At 40.0% G+C, this 15,898-nt stretch overlaps 1 protein-coding gene across 1 annotated transcript in view; it reads left to right on the top strand.

Moving 5' to 3' along the window:
- The window catches only part of PPFIBP2 (PPFIA binding protein 2), a gene marked incomplete in the record, with an annotated part of 2,221,164 nt that overhangs the window by 1,946,170 nt on the left and 259,096 nt on the right, over positions 1 to 15,898 (top strand). The window contains 1 exon segment of the mRNA XM_044058974.1: positions 10,567 to 10,623. Coding sequence (XP_043914909.1) covers positions 10,567 to 10,623 — 57 coding nt within the window.

The raw sequence follows: 15,898 nt of genomic DNA, 5'->3' as shown, positions 1-15,898 counted from the left end.
TAAATGCTTTCCTGGTGATACCAAAATTCAAAATTCTCACCCTCCAGCAACTGCTACCCATGCTTTCCAAGGATGCTTGGCTAGCCACCCTAGACCTAAAAGAGGCCCACGTCCACATTCCTATCAGGGAATCATGCAGGAAATATCTATGCTTTCAGTTCTCTGCACTTCCCTTTGGCTTATCTACTGCTCCCAGAGTTTTCACAAAATGTCTGGCTCCCGCCATTGCCTTTTGCAGACAAAGGAATATCCAAATTTACGAATAACTGCATAATTCAGGCAGACAGGAAAAGCTGCTCAAGCACCTGGCCTTTGTAAAGTCCGTACTGCCCTCCCTAGGGTACACTATCAACGAAAAGAAATCCAAACCAGTACCCACCCAAAGGATTATATTCCTAGGAGCAAGCCTGGACACAGCATCCCAGATGGCATTCCTTCCACCACAAAAGCAAACTTACCTGACAGCCTACTTCTGTCAAATAGCCACCAGACCCCAGTTATCTACAAGGAAAATCCTGCAAGCTGTGGGGTTCATGGCATCTTGCATTCTACTCATTCCATATGCCGGACTGCATATGAGGAAACTTCAGTGGTACCTAAGAAGCCTTTGGTGTCAACACTCTCAACACCTGGAAACTCTTATACCAATGATACCTTGCCTAAGGAAAGATTTTCTTTGGTGGGCAGCAGCATGCTTCTACAACAAGCGACTACCTTTCTCACCACCCCCTGCCACACAGACCCTCACCACAGATGCATCAGACTATGCCTGGGGTGCACACCTGGATGGCAGGTGCATACAGGACCAATGGAGCCCACAGCAAATCCATCTGTACATCAACCAAAAAGAGATGTTAGCTGTCCAGCATGCATTGATAGCTTTCAGGCCCCTTCCCTCCCCAGGGGCTCTCCTGATCAAACAGACAATACCACTGTGATTGGTATATCAACAAGCAGGGAGGGACTCACTCCTACCCTCTATGCAGGCTGGCCATGACCCTTTGGCACACAGCCTCTGCCATGCAACTCCACCTGTTAACACAATTCCTGCCAGGTTCTCTAAACTCTCTGGCAGACCACTTAAGCAGAAATCTTCTGGACCCACATGAGTGGCACCTAGACAAAAGAACTTTCACCCTAATAACTAGGAAATGGGGCACCCTGAAGGTCAACCTCTTTGCATCCCACACCAACCATCAGCTCAGCAAGTTCTGCAGCAGGGAGCATCACTGCATGGCTTGGAAAGTGGATGCCCTAGCCTTCCCTTGGGTCAATCTATCGGTCTATGCATTTCCTCCACTACATCTCATCACCAGGGTACTGCTCAAAATAAGGGAGGAAAAACCAAGGACAATTCTTATTGCTCCAGATTGGCATCACTAGCACTGATACCCACTGTTGCGCAGTCTGTCCCCACTGCCACCATGGCATCTCTCTCAGACCCCAACCCTCCTGACCCAGAGGGAAGGAGAATTCATGCATCACCAATTCCAGACCCTCAATTTGGCAGCCTGACTTATTTCCTGACCACTGATCGATCTGCCAACCTTAGTAAATAGGTTCTAGATGATCTACATGAGGTCAGACACACTAGCACTAGAAAGTCGTATGCTGACACATTGAAAAGATTCTGCACCTGGATTCAGGCTAAGGGAGCCAATACGGCACAAACCTCCCTACCTCTCATCCTGTGATTATGTAATTGACCTGCTACACAGAGATCTCTCTTTCCTCTATTAAAATTCATGCCCCTGCTAATCTCTGCTCATTTCCACACTGAGCAGTCCCTTTTCTCACACCCTCTGATCAAACAATTTCTAAGAGGGGCTAGCAACTTGAGGCCACCCAGAAGTGCACCTACCCCAGCTTGGGACCTTAACTTTGTGTTGGAAAAGCTTACCCTGCCCCCCTTCAAACCAGCATCTTCAGCAGAGTTAAAATTTCTCTCCTTTAAGACTGCTTTTCTTCTGGCCATCACTTCAGCCAGAAGAGTCACCGAGCTACAAGCACTCATGGCTGTGGAGCCCTTCCTCATCTCCCATGCTGACAGGGTTTCCCTCAGGATTAACCCATCCTTCATCCCCAAATTTGTGTCCAGTGTGGCTCTCAACCAATCCCTTCATTTGCCCACCTGTTTCCCTAACTCACAAAACAAGGGGGAAAGGATCCTGCACTCTCTAGATGTGCACAGACGGCTCAGATTCTATTTAGACAGGACTAAACCATTCAGAAAGTCTAATCAATTACTGGTTAGCTTTGCTGCAGGGGCAGAGGGCAAAGCCATCTCCAAACAAACAATTTCCAAATGGATAGCACACTGCATCCATTTCTGTTACAAGCAACATGGAAAACCTCCCCCTAAGGGGGTTCAGGACTCACTCCACCAGAGCAGCCTCCACCTCTGCAGCTTTCCTCAGAGGAGTCCCCACCAGGGACATCCTGGAGGCTGCTACCTGGACATCTGTTCACACTTTCACCAAGCATTACCACCTGCCTATCTTTTCCAAATCCAGGGCAGGCTTTGCTACTGCAGACTTGCAGGGCATCCTAGCCAGCCCCTATTCTCCTTGACTGCCTCCACCCTTTTGCTTAGCTTTGGGAATCAACCCAAATGTGATGACTGCAACAGTGAAACTGGAATAACATAGTACAGTTGTGTACACTTACCGTAAATGTAGATGTTTGAGTGTATTCACTGTTGCAGTCCTGGTTTCCCTCCTTCCACCCCCCTCTACTTTCTGTCTCACTCCTTACAAGGAACATTTTGGTATTTACTTTCTACTGGTGGAGTTCTTCCACCATAACCTGGCTCCCACTTGTTGGCTCCTGACAGGGCAAGAAAAACTGATGTAATGGCATCGGCTGCCTTACTTTATACTACTGACGACCTGACATCAGTCCTGAAGTGACAGCAGCTAACGCAGAAATACTAAGCCTGTGGTATTTGAGCCGGCTGAGGGCTACCCTGGCAGGGATAACCCAAATGTGATGACTGCAACAATGAATACATTTGAACATCTACATTTATGGTAAGTGTACACAACTGTACTTTATAACCTCTCTGTACTTGTCAGTAATCATGCCCATAATTGCATATAACACCCCTTTCAGCATTACCGTACAAAGCACCTGCAGCATTTCGAGAAACCTCCAGAGGTTTCTAAGAAGATCAAGGGACTCCAGCATGTGTCTTAACCAGGCCGACTAAAGTCCCTGTCACTATATTTGGTAATAGAAAGACTATGTAGGGGAAACTTATGCCTGGCTTAGAAAGCAATCTCCGACACAAACCTAATGAATTTGCTGCACATCCGTAAGTCAAACAGGCCTAGAGCTACTCTTTCCAGTGACATAAACATGGAAAGCGACTTAAATAGGACATGCAGGAGGGACAGATTTGTTTACCAACGACTGCCATGTCTTTGGAATAGGTTGCCAATTCATGTGTAAGAGAGCACCTCTATGATACTGTTTAAAAGGAACGTGGACGTGTATATGGGGCACCGTAAATTCTTACCAGGGATAGCACCCACAGCCCTCCTAGTCATGGCAGTCATTACTAAATACAATCATGGGTATTGAATAGAGTATCTGTGGTATTACATTGGGATAAAATGGCTAGGCTTCAAATGACCTATGAGTCAGTGGCCTAGCAACCTCTTATGATGCTCTAAAAGTGCAAGACACAGTCCCACAAGTGCCACCAGTTTGCCAGATAAACAGCAATTCATGCAAAAATAACACATTTTGAAACTTACTATTAAACTTTATATATGCATTTTTTTTTTTTTTACAGAGGAACTTCTTTCCCGCCTCACACCACTGCTGCTGTACACTAACTCTAAGACCACTGTACCTGCAAGCTGAGACGTAATGTATGTTAAATCCCATTCACAAATTTGGTCCCACTGTTTTAAGGATCACAGTTGCATTCCAATCGGATTCCCACGTGCACTTCAGTTCCAGTCCCTTGTTTGCTGTAGTCAGATTAGTGTGTAATTGTTGCCACTATGTAGCTAGCTTTGGCAAAAAGGTTATGCCCATCATAGGGCACTTCTTGTGCTTAGTCTGTTTGGGGAACAGCTGTGGCACATTGTGCCAATCCTTTGCACCCACACCAGCAAAACCATGGCAGGGGTTGGAGGCAATGAGATGTCCTAGGGATTCTGACTAAAAGTGATGATGACAACTGGGTTATTGCAGGGATTACTGGTGGGCTTAAAGGAATAAAAAGTCTTATGAGTCTGAAGGAAAGTATGTCTACAAGGTTTCATCTTCAGGAGGCCAGATACAAGGGTGCCCCTGGAAGTGACCTTTTAGCTTTAATTCAACTCAGGCCAGCACTGAAATGAATTATGTGTTAGCACAGGAAGTACCTCAATGAGAATATGGTAAGTCATACCTCTCAACCTGTTAAAAGAAGAAATGTGGAAAAGCCAAAAATGGAAGAACAGAGGCCCAACTATAGGGACAGATAGATCAGAGTCAGAGTTATACAGAAGAGGATTAGCAAAACAAATCAATTTATTAAATCAAGGTGATTCAGTAGATAGAGCATAATTTAGCTGGAGAAAAATGGTGTACAACGTAATTGAGGAAGCAGTGGAAATGAAATATTTTGTGGTTAAGAGAAGGAGTGGAGTCAAAGGGTGATGGAGGGAAGAACTTCCATTGTTTACTCTGCTGGTGGGGAAGCCAGTTTTAAAATTACAGAGGCAATGGGGCTGTTTAGGAAGTATGGAAAAGAAAGTATCGTATGTGGATAGTGTTAAAAAGGAAGAAAATGGAAAAAAGGAGAAAGAGACAGGCAGAGGGACAACAGAATATGAAGAAGCAACCGGTGGCAAGAATTAAGGCAAAAAAGTAATGACAATGTAAATAGATGTGTATTCTGAATGATCCTGTTTTAATTTCTCCAAGACGTTTCGGTTTGCAATACCATGACAAGAATGTACCCCATTCACAGATCAGACCATGATTTAAAAATTGATGAAATCAGTATTACTTCAGTCTTTGATGTTAGCCATGAATGCTGCAAGTTCAACAAAGTCTGAAAAAAGGTCCAATCTTTCCACTTTTTTTGTACAGCCATATTTCAGAAATGTGATTGGTGCTTTATAATCTCACATTTAATCTCACATTTATTCTGTTATTTCAGTGAGGATGGTGTTCTTGTTCATCCCCATCTCCCAACCACAGATACAAGCAAGTCTTATGTATTAAGAATTCTTTTGGTCAACTGTTTTTCTCCCTCTCAAGCATTTTTCCTTGACACACTGGAAAAGACTTCACTAGTAAAGTCTTTCTATGAGTATTATTATCAGAAGAATGAGAAGTGGAGTCCCCTTCTGCTTGATGGCTCACTTTTTCTTTGACAAACTTTTGTTTCCTCCTTACCTTGTGCTCTGCATCAAAAAAATGACATTGATCCTCCAAGAAAAAATATTGTCTTTCTATGAGCATTATTATCAGAAGAATGAGAAGTGGAGTCCCCTTCTGCTTGATGGCTCACTTTTTCTTTGACAAACTTTTGTTTCCTCCTTACCTTGTGCTCTGCATCAAAAAAGGACATTGATCCTCCAAGAAAAAATATTGTGAAGGCAGCTGGGTACAGCAGTTTGACTCTCACACTTGTCTCTCAACTTCCCTGATTGCTGGGATAAATTTGTTCCTCTTCTGCCTGGTGTACTGTGAATTATCATTTTTCCACAAACTCCAGTTTTTAAAAATTTACCCTTCTGCCAGTTTGTTAGGATTGACTCTTTATGTTGGTATGATTACATTGTTATTAATACAGGTCTTTGCTTCTTTTTCATGGCCAGGTTTGGAACATGCACACAATGTGCCCTTTCAGTTAACACATTCTGCTGTGGAACACCAGTCCAGTTGCTTATTTGTGCTTTCATAAAATTAAAATGGCCTGTTTCATATGATACAGCACAAACTCTCAGGTTTTCCTGTGTGCTCTGACCTCTAACTCTACCATTTTGTGAAACATCTTTTCATAAACAGTCTCATATTCAACCATCATTTTCTTCATTTTGACCTCTGATTTTTTGCAGTTTTATTAATTCATCTGAATAGCTGTTTAAAGCTTCTTCCATTTTTTTCCAGACTTTTATTATTTGAGATGATATACTGTTTCAGTGTTTTGTTTATTTTAATCAGCTCTGAGCACATTTGACTTATTTTTTCCTCTAGATTATCGGAAGACATGTCTTGTACCAAAGCTGGTGTTTAAACTTTTCTTTGCTGAACAGTTGCGGGATTCTTTCCAGTCAGTGTTTTACTTCCGCCTTTTCTAGTTGATTATCTTTCAGGATCTGTGTATTTCTTCTTTGATGGCATCCAGGCAGTGTACTTAATTCCAGTAACTGACTTTGAGTTTACTGGCTCTTACGTCGCCATTTCTTTTTTTTCACACTGGGAGAGCTCTGTGTGCAGCCATCTTGGAAGTCAACATTCAAGGCTATTTCCATATACTGTATATTTTGTAGTGAATAGATGCACATTATATACATGTTCTTTTACTTTTGACACATAGGAATGTCTTACGTTACCCTTCTCCTTCACACACATATTTAAAGTGTTGGGTACAAAATTAAATATTTGTAACCACTAGAGCCAGTCTCTAAAGGATTCTTTGTTGCACAAGAAAGTTGTCACATATTACCCAACAAAAATGGTTTTATAGGTTTAGTATTTGGTTGTTTGGTTTGTTGCGGCCTGTGGCTTTGGTTATTTTGTTTTGTAGTACTCACATTTCCAAAGTTCAGATTTGGTAGGCAGTTTCTGGTAATGTATCCATGCAACAATGCACCCGTCATTGGCTTAGGATGGCTGTGGTTGGTACTTGTCTGCATGTTTTAAATGTAAGTACTGTTTCATTTGCTGCTTCACTTTCCCACGTAGTCAGCTGTTGCATCATATCTGAATCACAGAAGTACTGTGTTGTGTTGTCTTGTTTGTGTGTGTATTTGCCAGAGAGAGAGAGAGAGCAGGTGCCTGAGGGTTTTGAGAGACTTGGGACATAGTCCAGGTAACTACAGCTGACTAAACTGTATAACATGTTTTCGTCCCTTTGATATCTTCCCTTTCACGCTCCCTTTATTCTGACAGTCTCAATTATGAACACTGTGAAAATGGCTTATTAAATGATGCAAAATACTTTTGCAGGTATAGTTTGAGCTTATAGGAGCACGGAACTGAAGAGGCTTTTTTCTCATTGTGTATGATTCGACTTTCTTGTGATGCCAGAATACTTAACAAAAGTCTACCATTTCTCAGACTCTAACAAGACAGAAGGAAAAGTGTTTTTTTTTTTTAAATTCCTGCTAGCATGCTTAAAAGTTCTTTGTCACTGTTATATTATAAATATTAGATTTAATGCTGAACTCGTACAGATGAGATGCGCATAGTAATTAAGAGTACACTGTGAATAAATTAGTAGAGATAGGTTCAACAAACATGATTTAGACTTGATTCAAGTTTTAAAAGTTCACAAAAAGACAAACAGTGCCAAAGTAGTGAGCTGAGCACAAGCTCACTACAAACAAACCACAGAAAAATAACACTATAGAGGTGAACCAAAATCAACCAGCTTACAGGATAAAAAGTTATATTGACAACAAATCCAACTGTAGAGCAACCAAAACCAGTGAAAATAACGCTCAACTAGATCACTGCATTTTTCTTCTAGCCTACAACTTCTGTCTCTTAACTACCCCTCACTTCAATATATACTAAACCTATTTGGAAAATCAGACTCAGTAATTGAATTAAACATAAGTTAACTGTGTTCCATTATAAAGCTGTCTATTCCTAAATATTAAGAACTTTTAAAAAAGCTTTAAAACATGATTCAAATTATGATAGAAAGTGTGAAGGAAGTGTTAAAAACAAGCTTGTTATACTATGAAGGAACAAATATGCAGTAAGAAATCTGCTGTGAAGGAAGAATACAAGAACTTTGACTATACTGCCATCTAGTGTGGACAACAATAAATACAACCTAAATGTTCTAAATATTGTAATTCCATCTATGAAAGTGCTTCTCTATTTAATAAAAACACCCTTAAACGCTTAAATATTTAAATATACTAACATATGAAAATGAAGATGCTCTTAAAATACCGATATTTTTAAAATGCTATGAAAAATAATATAAAAATATATATAATGTTAATGTCTAGTGGACCTAAGTTTTAAAACTGGAATAAGGGAGATATTTTCATAAAGTCCAGGAAATTTGTTGGCCTCAAGAATCAATTGCAAAATATTTGTTGATATTCCGTTTTTGTCTGGCATTGTCCTCCTCATACATCATAAGGAATTTCTTCCAATACAAAAATTAAAAGCTTCCTTACAATTAATACTATATTTATACAGTGCATTAGTAATATCTTTCCTGTGATATCATATATGTTTATAGATTCTTTTTAATGCCCTTTCTGCTTTCCCCACATAAAATGCAGAACATTTTTTATATTTAGCTTAGCATGCAACTCCTTTACTATCGCAATTTGTGAACTTTTTAACCTGTATGTATCTATCTCTGCTCTGTATATAAACACTTTCTTTAATACTGATATGTGGGCATTGGGCACATTTTCCACATAAATATGTACTTTCTTTTTCCTGGATCTGCATGTTTGTAAAAATCACTCTATAAATAATTTCTGATAATCTTCTCCTTTCTATAAGTGCATTTAAGTTGTTTAAATATAATACCCAAACCAGAGAAACTGGAGATCATGTTCCAATTTTTAGATATAATATTTTTAATAACCTTAGCATCTTTATTAAAATTCATAACTCATGTTCCTGTCTGTACTCCCACATGCTTAACCACAATACTATTGTTGTTCTTCCAGTCTGTATCTGTATTACTTATTTCTAAAGGTATGTTCCCTTTTCCTATCAAAGGACAAAATCTATCTTTTTTCCCTCGGTTACTTCATATAAAACTTCCTCAATCAATTTGTTTGGGTATTTTCTATCCAAGAATATAATTTTTACAATATTACATTCATATTTAAAATCCATTTCATCTGAGGTCATCTTTGATATCCTAATACATTGCTTTTTTAAAATAGTTCTTTTTTGTTTATAGGGATGTACACTAGCAAAATATAAGTATGAACTGGAAAAAGTACTTTTTCTGTACACTGTGGACTTGTATTCTTTTTGAGTTATAACTTTATGAATTGTTACATCTAAGTAATTACCTAAATTTTTACTTAAATTGTAAATAAATTTTAAAAGCTCGGTAGTACCACTAATATAATTTAAAAATTATTTTAACTTCTCTTCTGTGTTCTTCCAAAAGATACATAAATCATCAAAGTGTCATTTGTACATACACCAACATTTGCATAGGGCGAACTAAAAATATATATTTTTTTCTCCCACATACGTAAAACAATATTTGCAAAGCTATAGAGACAACTTGCCCGCATAGCAACTCCATTTTTTTCTTTAAAGAATTCCCCTTTAAAATGAATACAATTATTTTAAGTACTATTTGCATCAGTTCTAATAGTGTTCTAAAATCCTTAATTTTTAACTTCTTTTCTTCTACCAGAGGCTCTTCAAACCACTCCATTACCTGTTTCACGTGGTATAACAGAAAATAAATCCATAATATCTATAGTAACAAATATCATCTCATTATTATATTGATTCTGGTCAATAGATTTAAAGAAGTACCATGACTCCTTTAAAATACCCTCCTGCCCAAACTATATTGTTTTAAGTTTCATATCAATATGTTTAGCTAATGCATGGGTTTTGGATCTGTTTGCTGCCACAGTGGGTCTAAGCGCTGAGTTATTGGCATCTTTATGCACTTTGGGGAATTCCAAAATTGGATGGTATAACTGTTTTTTTCTGTCCAAAGATAATTATATGTTTGTATATCTATCTTGCCTTCATATAATAATTCTGTGATAGCAAAGTCTATTTTAGAGTAAGCAATATTAATTTCATTAAGACAGAGACTGGTATATTTAATTTCATCTCCGAGTATGTCTTGCATTTTACCAATACTGTTGTTGTCACTATTATACGAGAAAGATTAGATTTAATGCTGAACTCATACAGAGGATTTGTGCATAATAATTAAGAGTACACTTTGCATAAAATATTTGAGATAGGTTCAACATACATGATTTAGCCTTAGTTCAAGTTTTTCAGAGAAGATAATTAAAGAACTGTATTACAAATGTCTGAAAATTGATTTTTGGAGATTGTCGTGTGTTTATAACATATTCCATTAATGAAGTACAAGCATCGTCAATGTTTAAAAATATATAACTAATTTATTAACAATACTGAGCTTTAAGACTGGTTTCTTAAAAAAATTTAAACTAAAAGTAATTTTTTGTGACTCCTGGAGATTGAGTTAAATGTTGTGTTGCTTGTCAATTCTTTGTTAATGACTCACATCGTTGTTTGCTAACACCACAAATGAATCTGTTATCAGTTAAATGTGTCTGTCATGTTGTATTATATGTACTAACCATAATGTTTGTTGCTTTCTTTCCATCACATGGTGAAACTGTCCAGTCTGCAACTTCCAATCATGTAGAACAGAAATCCGTAGTGACTGTTGTAGATCAAGAGGTATTACTAACTCTATTAACTCATGTTTGATAGTTTTTTAGTTGCTTTTACTAATCTAAATAATAGTAACTCATTTACTGTATTGTATACATCTAAAAGTGTATTTCATTTATCTCATCTATGTGAGTCCCTAAATGTGTAGAAAAAAAATTAACATATTAAGTGATTTGAAGTGAATAAACAGTCCCAGGCAGCAGCAGGAAATGGCTGAATAAAATAATTTAATGTAAAAATAAACACACAAGCGCTTTCACCCTGACACAATGCTCCTGAGGAGTATTGTGTTTGTGCATTTCAGTTGAAAAAGCCCTGCATTGTGTCAGGGTGAAAGCGCTTGTGTGTTTATTTTAACATTAAATTTTTTTATTCAGCCATTTCCTGCTACTGCCTGGACCGTTTATTCACTTTAAGTTTTGGTTGTACGATCTTCTGCTTGTTTTATTATATTAAGTGATTGTTAGGCTATCCATTAACTCATTGTGTCAGGGTTGTGTTATGCTAATGTGTGTTTCAACACTTTGAATACTAATTTCAAAGGATGGCTTTTGTATGCCCAGCAAAAAGCTCCTGCTTATAATGAGACATCGGATACATATGATGATTTGATTGATTTTATTTATGAAATATTTATTTATGCAGTGCATTCTGAAAACGTAAGTCTCAAAAGAGAAAGAATTATCCAAGGGATGATTTGTTTAAATCCCCCATAAACCGAAGGCTTGTTTGATGCGCCTTTAATGATGCATACTTTTTAGTGAACTGATGGTAATGTGATTGTACTTTTTTTTGGCTTGGCCAAGCAAGTGGTGGTTTATAACTTTGAACAGAAAGGAGAAAAGCACAGCATGATAGACAACATAAGTACATTTTAAAATGATGATGTTCTTCATGTTTCACTGTTGCAGTCCTCACATATGGGTTATCTGGCTCCCGGTAGCCCTCAGTTGGCCCGAATACCAGAGTCCTTGGTATATGAAGTCGGCTGCTGCTGGTTGTAAAACTGGTGTCAGTACGTCAGGTATAAAGGGTGGCAGACAACACCATTTCCTCAATCTTTCTTGCCACAGAACCCGAAGCAGATGCAATTCGCACTAGTGCGGGTCGGCCGTTTACCTTCATTTTGCTTTCCGACTACCAAGTTGAAGATACCTTCAGATAAGTACCCTGTCGGGGATCCTCTTTTCTTGCTTTAACGAATGTCAGATAAAGTTAATAACTGTCTTGCCTGTGGAAAACAGATTCCGCACCGTGATTTACATTCCTGTTGTATAACTTGTTTGGGCCTTGTCCCTAACTGTGATCTCTGTGCTTCCTTTAACCCCGTGTACCATACGTCATAGAGCTAAGATTTTGTATAAGCATTTCGGAGTCTGGCCTAAGTTCGAAGGTATGGCGTCTTCTGATCTCCTGACTTTGGATATACCTATGAAATGCAAAAATAAGGACCGAGGTAGGCCTAGGGTTAAATCGTCTGACGACGCACTGGTGAAACTGGTCATCAGCACAGTGGTAGTCAGTGAGGTGCTTTCGCAGCCACTGCAGACTGCAGATTTTCAGCTGCAGGCCTCTGCCAAGACCTTTATGGAGTCCTCCATGCTGCAGGCTGCTTTTTCGCCTACAGACCCTGCCTGTCGCCGCCTCAGATGGGTCTGGAGCCACTTTGCAGGCACCGGCTTCTGACGCCTCTTTTTTCGACATGAGACCAGAACCAGACCGACTACCTTAGTTCAGACTTCTGCAGTTGCTAGGCCTCCTGAGTCCCACCGGATTGCTAGTAAACCTGCCAGCCGCAAATCTACTCACAAGCAGGCGTCGGCCTCCCCTCCTGTACCTCAGTCCCAGTTGGTAAAGATGGCTGGTGATCTTCTTTCCCTGATTAGGGGCTCTCACCCCCCCCCCCCTTTTCAAAGAGGGCTAGGGAATTATCTCCTGATGTTTTGTCTGTCTCAGATTCTGAAATTTCCAGTATGCCTGCTGGTGAAGAAGGAAATTCTCAACTTTTTTCTGGCTTTGAGGATTCTGATGCTGAGGACTCTATCCCTACTGCCTCCCCTCCAGAAAATGTTTCCTTTGAGAATACTTTGAATACTCTTGGGGAGCATTTTAAATGGGAATGTCAGGATTTTCCACAGTCTAAGAAAATAATCAGGGAATTTTTAGATTTGCTGCAGCATAAGCCTCTGGCTATACCTCCAGTTTTGGAAGTTGTGGATGATGTTTTCATGGAAAATTCTTGCCCCAGAAAACTGCATAGGTATGACAGCGTTTCTGATTCTCATCAGTTCCTTTTTAATAACCCTTCTGCTGATCCAGAAATTATTTCTCAAAGCCCCAATGGTGTTAAGGCTACTATTGCTAAAAACCCTGTGCCTTCTGATGAGGAATCTAGGGCCTTGGACAGGTGGGGTAAAAAAGTCTATACCTCTGCAACTCTTGCCATTAGATCAGTGAATTGTCTTTTTCACATGCTTAAGTATCAGCAGCATACTTTGGAGGCTATTAAGGTTAAACTTGGAGATATTCCTTCCATGACGGAGAACAAAGATTTACAAGACTTAATGAATTCTGCCACTTTAATAAACATTCACTTCATTGTGGTTTTGACACTTTGGAAGCTTCCTGCAGAACAGCAGCCACTGGTTCTGTAATTAGAAGGCATGCTTGGCTCAGGGAGCAGCCTCTTTCTGAACCAGTTAAATCTAAATTGCTGGATGTTCCTTTGCACAAGGGCAATCTTTTTGGTAATAAGGCTGAGGAGGTAATGAAGAAGTTGGAGGATAAGGCAAAATCTATGCAAGTTGTAAAAGATTTCCTTCAGATTCAGCCTCAGTTCAGTAGACATTATCCTTCCAAGCATTGGTCTTTCCCTGATCTGGCAAGCAGGGTCACTCTAGGCCTAGGGGTTTCAGGTCTTCCAGAGGGCAGGCTTCTGCCCCTCAAATGGCTAAGCAATGGCATCCTTCTGCTAAATCAGGAAGTTCTAAGCCAGTTTCCTAAAGCAAACAATCTCAGTGGGGTTTCCTTTGGGGGGAAGGTTAGCCAGGTTCGCAGGCGTATGGTCTACCATCCCAGACGATAAATGGGTGCTCAATATAGTAATCAAAAAACTAATATATATATATATATATATATATATATATATATATATATATATATATATATATATATATATATATAGTGAATCAAACATAAAGTGGAACCAGCAACAACATTTTATTAAGTTTGATTTATGATAGGTAGCCTATGTCATGTGTTTTATTGTATTTTAAGTATAAAGGATGTGATGTCCTGACTAGAATTTTATCTAACACTGAAGAAGGACTTTGAAAGCTTTGTTTTAGTAATTTTTTTTGGTATAGCGCTGTGGAACTTGCTTTGTTTGGTGCTTTTTGGTATAGCGCTGTGGAACTTGCTTTGTTTGGTGCTTTGCTCAATATAGTAAGCCAAAGTTACAAGTTTTACTTTCACACCTTCCCTCTTTTATAAGGGTACCCAGACATACCTAGAACTCTCAGGGCAGAGGTAGGAACACAAATTTCTTCACTACTGACTATAGGGGCTATAGAGCCCAGTTCCTGTAAATCAGGCAGGCCTAGGATTTTATTCAAGGCTTTTTCTGGTACCCAAGAAAGGGGGCATCTGGCACCCTATTCTGGATCTGTCCATTCTAAACACTTTTCTGGTGATTCTCAAATTCAAGATGCTCACCCTTCAACAATTACTACCAGTGCTGGGCAAGGATTCATGGCTGGTAAATTTGGATCTCAAGGAGGCTTATCTGCACATCCCAATAAGGGAGAGTTACAGGCAGTTCCTTCGCTTCAGGGCTGGGGAGCAACACTTCCAATTCTCTGCATTACCCTTTGGCTTATCTACTGCTCCCAGAGTTTTTACAAAGTGCCTGGCTCCAGCCATTACTTTTTACAGGCAGAAAAATATTCAAATTTATCCTTACCTGGACGACTGTCTCATTCAAGTAAATTCCCCAGATCAGCTACAAAAGGATTTGGATTTCGTGAAGAACATTCTCACCTCTCTGGGGTACACTCTCAATGAAAAGAAGTCAAAGTCAGTTCCTTCAAGGGAGATTATTTTCCTGGGATCGAGTCTGAATACAGCCACCCTGATGGTATTCCTCCCTCAACAGAAGCAAGAAGATCTTTCCACTTACTTCATGAACTTGGCAAGCATGACCCAGCTCTCTGCAAGGCAATTACTGCAAGCACTGGGGTTCATGGCTTCATGTATTTTGATGATCCCATATGCAAGGCTGCATATGAGAACTTCAATGGTACCTCAAGAATCTTTGGTGTCAACACACACAGGACTTAGACGTGATTCTTCCCCTCATTCCATGAGTTCCTCTGGGGGGTGACAGCCTGTTCTCAGAACAAGGGTCTGCCTTTCTGCCCACCGCCTGCCAGCCAGACTCTCACCACAGATGCCTCAGATGTTGCATGGGGGCTCATCTGGAGGGCAGGGGCATACAGGGGACTTGGAACACTCAACAGATTCATCTGCACATAAACTTAGAAGAATTGATGGCAGTGCAGCAGGCCTTGCTGGCTTTCAAGGACTTACTCTACCCTGGGAATCTGCTTATCAAGACAGACAATACCACAGTCATGTGGTACATCAACAGTCAGGCGGGACTCACTCTTACCCCTTGTGCAGACAAAGCATGAGGCTATGGTCCATAGCAGCATCCTTGGCCTTACATCTAATAGCCCAGTATCTTCCATGGGCTTATATCTAATAGCCCAGTATCTCCCAGGGAGGCTAAACTCCTTGGCGGATCATTTGAGCAGACATGTTCTGGATCCTCACGAGTGGCAACTGAATGCAGACATTTTCCATCGCATCACTCATCATTGGGGCACCCCACAAGTGGATCATTTCTCCTCTCACACCAATCATCTCCTTCCAACCTACTGCACCAGGGAGTTTCACAGCAAAGCTTGGAGGGTGGATGTGTTGTCCGTCCCATGGGGACGCACCTCTCAGTTTATGCATTCCCTCCTCTGCCTCTTTTTCCCAGGGTGCTGCTAAAGGTAAGGGATGAAAAACCAAAGGCTGTTCTGATAGCACCAGATTGGCCCAGGCAGCATTGGTATCCCCTCCTTCGCAGCCTTTCATGGGCTCAGCCTTGGCATCTTCCCCTGGTACCAGATCTGTTGGTTCAGGGAGGGGGAAAGTTCCTTCATCCTCATCTTCAAACTCTGCATTTAACTGCCTGATTAATACTTTAAATCTTTCCAAACAGGTGGTTGAAGTT

Source organism: Protopterus annectens, chromosome 17.part0, assembly GCF_019279795.1.
Source record: "Protopterus annectens isolate FY-2018-M chromosome 17.part0, PAN1.0, whole genome shotgun sequence".
Lineage (NCBI taxonomy): Eukaryota > Metazoa > Chordata > Ceratodontiformes > Protopteridae > Protopterus > Protopterus annectens.
This window is presented reverse-complemented; position numbering and strand designations above follow the sequence as displayed.